This window comes from Cannabis sativa, chromosome 2 (genome assembly GCF_029168945.1).
Source record: "Cannabis sativa cultivar Pink pepper isolate KNU-18-1 chromosome 2, ASM2916894v1, whole genome shotgun sequence".
Taxonomy (NCBI): Eukaryota; Viridiplantae; Streptophyta; class Magnoliopsida; order Rosales; family Cannabaceae; genus Cannabis; species Cannabis sativa.
The window spans coordinates 5,714,802-5,720,017 of record NC_083602.1 but is presented as its reverse complement, the minus strand read 5'-3'; the positions used below and the strand labels follow the sequence as shown (position 1 = coordinate 5,720,017).

Sequence of the window (5,216 nt, the reverse complement as noted above, 5' to 3'; positions counted from 1 at the left end):
ATTTGTTAACGGTAGATCAAACCTATTAACATAGTTAAATTTAACAGAATATTCTTTTATTTTTAAGGTATACTGTTAAACAAGAAAATACCGTTAAACAAAAAATACCATAGACACTTTTAATATATTAAAATATTGGGCAAATCAAAGATTTTTAAGGCTTTACTTTTCCACTACATTTTTTCATGTAGAACTTTTTTGAAGATGAGAATATGTGAGTAGTTTCTCTGTAAATTTTGGCAGAGTTTTCTTTTCTTCTTTTTTTTTTCTCCGTGATTTGCCTTTTTTTTATATAAGCTCATTTTTACGATATATTGATATGAGAGTAGAAAGGTGAGTGGTGGGCAGTTATAAGTTAGTAGAAAGAAAAGTGGGAGACATATTACTAATTAATAATATTTTTTTTTTTCTTTTTTCTTCATATGAACGATTCTTTCTCATTTTTCTTTATTATTATATTTTTATATATAAATATATATAATAAAATGAAAAAAAAACAGTTCAACAAAAAAAAAAAAACAAAATGAGATGTTTATACGCCTCCAATTATGATCTTGTTGAGTTTTGCCTCTTGAGTTTATTATTTCTCTTCAATTATAAAAACAATTGAAAAATATACCCTTTTAAAAGATAAACAGAGAGAGACATTTGCAATAATTTGTATAGTCTAAAAATAATCCTATTCATTCTTAAAATTTGTATATACGCAACTCACGAATTACAAGTGTAAATTTCACTTGTGATATTCAGAATTTTACAACGGGTAACACACAATATTAATGACACATCTCAATATTGATAGTCTCTCCCATCTAACAATGTTGTCTCAAACAATTTGAAATATAAAGAAAAGTCCAAAACCACATCCACAATAGCCTTTTGAGCACCATAATCTCTCTGTATGTGGGAACCAAAATTCAATATTTTTCATTAACACTATCATGGCCTAGAAAGCAAAGGCCATTGATGGAACATTTCTTACCATCATTTTAAAACTCATCTAGCATCAGTTGATCTCAATGAGTCTGCAAATCCCATTGGCCTAGCTGGAATGCTCCCTTTGCTGTCATTGAGATTGTTATTGTTGTAGCAATAGCTATTACTAATACTACCCTCATTGCTTTCTATTTCTTGCCAAGCCTTAAGAAGTTGAGGAAGTGGTAGCCTATAATCAATGCCAGAGCAAGTATCTAATTCATCATAAACTGGTTTCCACTTCTCAACCAATGGTGAGAGCACATTCACAACATGGCCCATGTCAGGCCGATGGTTTGGTTCCCTCGCGGTGCAGTGTCCGGCTAGCTCAGCTACTTTGGTGATGCTTTCTTCATCTGCATTATTAAGAGATGAATCAACAGCAGCCATGAGCTTCTCCTTGCTTGACTTTATTTGCCAAAACCAATTGGCTAAGTACCGGCTCTCCTCTGACCGCCCTTCGTCTAGTGCTGTTAAGCCAGTTATAAGCTCCATCAACACTACTCCAAAGCTGAATACATCAGCTTTTGTAGTGATCTTTCCCATAACTGTGTAGATAAAAAGATTGGTTTTAGAATAGGAAATTGAAACTAACTCTATTTGCATTATGAAAATTATGGCTCAAATTCTACAAAAGAAAACTTCTAGTACATTTTTTCCATGTTTGATCAAGAAATACCTGCATACTCAGGTGCAAGATATCCAAATGTCCCAGCCAGTTTAGTTGCAACAGAATTTTTCCCATTAGGAGCAAGTTTAACCAATCCAAAATCCGAAACCTTGGCCCGAAAATCATCTCCCAAAAGAATGTTAGAAGACTTAAGATCACGGTGTATGAAAGTTTGGTGAGTTAAACCATGTAGATACTCCATTCCTCTAGCAACATCAAGTGCAATTATGAGTCTTCTTTTCCAAGATATAGGTTCCAAACATAAGCTTCTCCAATGGAAAAGATGTCTACTAAGGGCTCCTTGAGGCATATAATCATAAACAAGAAGCCTCTCAGTTCCTTCAATGGTGTAACCCAAGAGAGAAACCAAATGCCTATGTCTAACCTTGGATAAAACAGCTATTTCAGCATCAAATTCTTCATGTACTTTGTTACTACTTAATCCACCTTCCATTCTCTTAACAGCTATTCTTGTTCCATCTTCAAGTTCACCTTTGTAAACAGTTCCAAATCCACCACGACCGAGCTCATTCTCAGGCGCAAAATCCTTAGTCGCCTTTCGAAGAACTTGAACAGATATAAGGAGATTTCCAGCCTCAATGTGTCTTGACTCAGTGCCACTGCTGCTGATTGAACTAGATGCTGTTGGAGTGAATAAGCTTCCTGTAGTGTTATGTGAAACTGCTATCTTAACCATGTTGTCTGGATCAGATTGATCTCTTGGATGAATCACAATTGAATTAGGAGCCTCTAAGCTTCCTTTCCTTTTCCTAAAACAGTATATAGACAGAAAAAGTGTCACAAAAGCAACAAAAGTAGCAGCACCAGAAATTCCAGCCACAGTTGTAACTTGTTTCGAACTTTTTGATTGTTTCGGTTGAGACTCTACTTCATCAGAAACAGAAGCTGGGGATGGTGGAGTATAAGATGTTGGAGAGTGTGATAATGAGTCACTTGATGGAGATGGAGAGGGAGGTGTTGATGATGGTCCAGGCAATGGACTTCCCACTGGTATGGCAGCAGGTGAAGTTGTCTGGTTTCCAAGCAATAACAAAGAATTTCCATCTATGATGAGGTTCAAACTACCCCGAAATTTAGGAATTGGAGGCTCAAGATTGTTGCCAGTTAAATCCAAGAGTCTCAAATGCTCTAATTCAGTTAAATTCTCAGGAATGGTGCCATTTAAATGGTTTCCCGAAAGGCGAATTTCAAGCAGAGAAGTTAAGTTGGCAAGTGAAGGACTAAGAGTGCCATTCAGCTTATGTCCAGGCAAATTCAGAATAGAAACTTTGGAGTCTTGATTGCAACTCAAACCGATCCATGGACCAACACAAGGATCATTACCAGACCACTCAGAGACAAGCATTTCGGGGTAATTTACATGATGAAGAAAGTCTAGAAGTGCATTAACTTCTGGTGCACATTCAAGATCAGGCTCAGATTGACAAAAGAAATTGGAAGCATATGAAACATTACCAGACATGAACTTCGGTATTGGACCAACAAACAAGTTATTGCTCAAGTCTAATCTGTTGAGCTCCATTTTGGTCAAGCTTTGAGGGATTATTCCAACAAGTCTGTTTCCATTGAGGTTGAGATCCCTGAGTGAAGAAAGATCACCAATATTCTCAGGAATGATTCCTGTGAATTGATTTCCATGTAGCCAAACTTGTGTCAACAAAGTCATTGACCCTATTACATTGATTGAACCAGTCATTCCCTCACCATCTTGATCATTCAACCACAAAATCTGCATCAAAGTCATTCCAAAATTCATGGGAATTTCACCAGACAATCTGTTGTATGAGAGTTTAAGCACCATAAGAGAAGGCAATGTTGCTAGAAATTCTGGAACTGAACCCACCAAATTACAACCAACTAAAGAAAGATTATTTAATTGAACTGATTCTGCCAAATCACCAGGAAGAGACCATCCAGTAGTGGCATTAAAAGGATTGTGATCCAAAGCCAAGACTCTTATATTGGTAAGACCAGAAAAGAAATCAAATGGGATTGTATCAAATTCATTGTTGTCTAAGTAAGCAAATTCCAATTCAGATAAGCCACTAAAACTAGGCAATTCTCCTCTGAACTTGTTTCCTTGGAGGCCTAAATTAGATAGTTTTGAGAGTTGGTTAAAATTCTTGGGCAGAGTTCCCTGAAGACCAAGATTCTGAACTTGAATCTGAGAAACTCTGTCCCCAACACAGAACACATGAGGCCATGAAGGAGGACCACAAGGGTCATCATCATCCTCATCAGTTGGCCATTTGAGAAGCTCAGCATTGTCTAAACCTTCTCTAAAATCACTTAACACCTTAACATCATTGGGGTCTGTCACACCATAACATAGCCTCATCAAAAGACACAAAAAAACCACAACAATGTTAAGCCTTCTAACTTTATCATCTTCCTCCATGGCTATCACTTCAACTAAGGATTCACGTACAAACACTTCAATGTATGATGATGATGATGCTATGCCACCTTGTTCATATTACAAGAATGCACTAAGAAAAGCTTGAGGAGAAGAAAATGGGAGCTTTCATGGAGAATGTGGAGAACCCAAGTGAGAAAAAGAAAAGGGAATTCAGAGGTTGGAGAAGGAACCCTAAAAGTCTGAGTAGGACTCCACCATGTGACACTTTCTCAGTATCTCTCTCTCTCTCTCAGATTGCTTTCTTCTCTCTTTTTGTTCTGTTCATTTTCTTTTACGTTGCAATTGTAATTTAATTATTTTCTCATACCAATAATTTTAAAAAAAAAAATAATAATAATAATAATAATTAAAAATCGCATGCATTTAAAGTAATAAATTTGTATAATTATATTTTCACTTTGTTTCGAAAGAAACAAATTCATAATTATATATGTCATGCATGCAGCTGAGCTCATGCAATTACAATTTCATAACGAAAAATTGTTGAAATCTGTCCAAATTTGAATATAATTTTACCACCTTAATATCCAAACATAATGCATCAATTTATTTATTTAAATAATTATTGATGGTGACAACAAATTAATATTATTATTATTATTATTCTCAATTCTTACTCTAAGTATCTTTCATTCCTTTTTATAAATACAATTAAAAACACATTCTTAAAATACAAGTAATTTTGTTAATTAAATTTTATAATAATAATAATAAGAGTAATTTGTAGTATAAATACTGAATTTAAACTCTCGCAAATAAATATTTAAGTCTAACTTTTATCGGTAATAATACTTAAGTTATATTTCTGGAAAGGTACTTGACCGTTATGATCATTATTCACATGGTCATTTTCAAATTGGTATATTCAAATTATTGTTTTTTTTTTTAAATAAAAATTTAATGACTTGGACTAAAGGATTGACACGTAGTAATTTATATAATAATTAACAGAAATTCTAAAAGAAAGTATTTATGCCGTAAATTACTTTAATAATAATAAAAATAATAATAAGGGTTTTTTTTAACAATTTAAAGTAATTTTTTTTCATTTTTATAGTAATCCACATATCAACCCATAAAGCAACCAACAAAACAACTTAAACTGCAATGAAAATCTACATAGCTACCTGC

General features: G+C 34.1%; 1 protein-coding gene across 1 annotated transcript; it reads right to left on the bottom strand.

Annotated features, from left to right (window-relative positions):
- Nucleotides 1–661: 661 nt before the first annotated feature.
- LOC115721074 (receptor-like kinase TMK3) lies at nt 662–4,782 on the bottom strand. Its single transcript, XM_030650318.2, has 2 exons — nt 1,655–4,782; nt 662–1,523 (listed from the first exon to the last, which is right to left on the bottom strand). Exons 1-2 carry the CDS (start codon nt 4,062–4,064, stop codon nt 997–999), a joined length of 2,937 nt encoding a protein of 978 aa, XP_030506178.2. The 5' UTR covers nt 4,065–4,782; the 3' UTR covers nt 662–996.
- Nucleotides 4,783–5,216: the final 434 nt, after the last annotated feature.

Excerpts from the sequence above, each read along its gene's own strand:
- LOC115721074 (XM_030650318.2), bottom strand. The coding sequence starts at position 4,064 with ATGGAGGAAGATGATAAAGTTAGAAGGCTTAACATTGTTGTGGTTTTT. Across the intron at positions 1,524-1,654 it reads TCTTGCACCTGAGTATGCAG|TTATGGGAAAGATCACTACA; the intron begins GTATTTCTTGAT and ends TTATCTACACAG.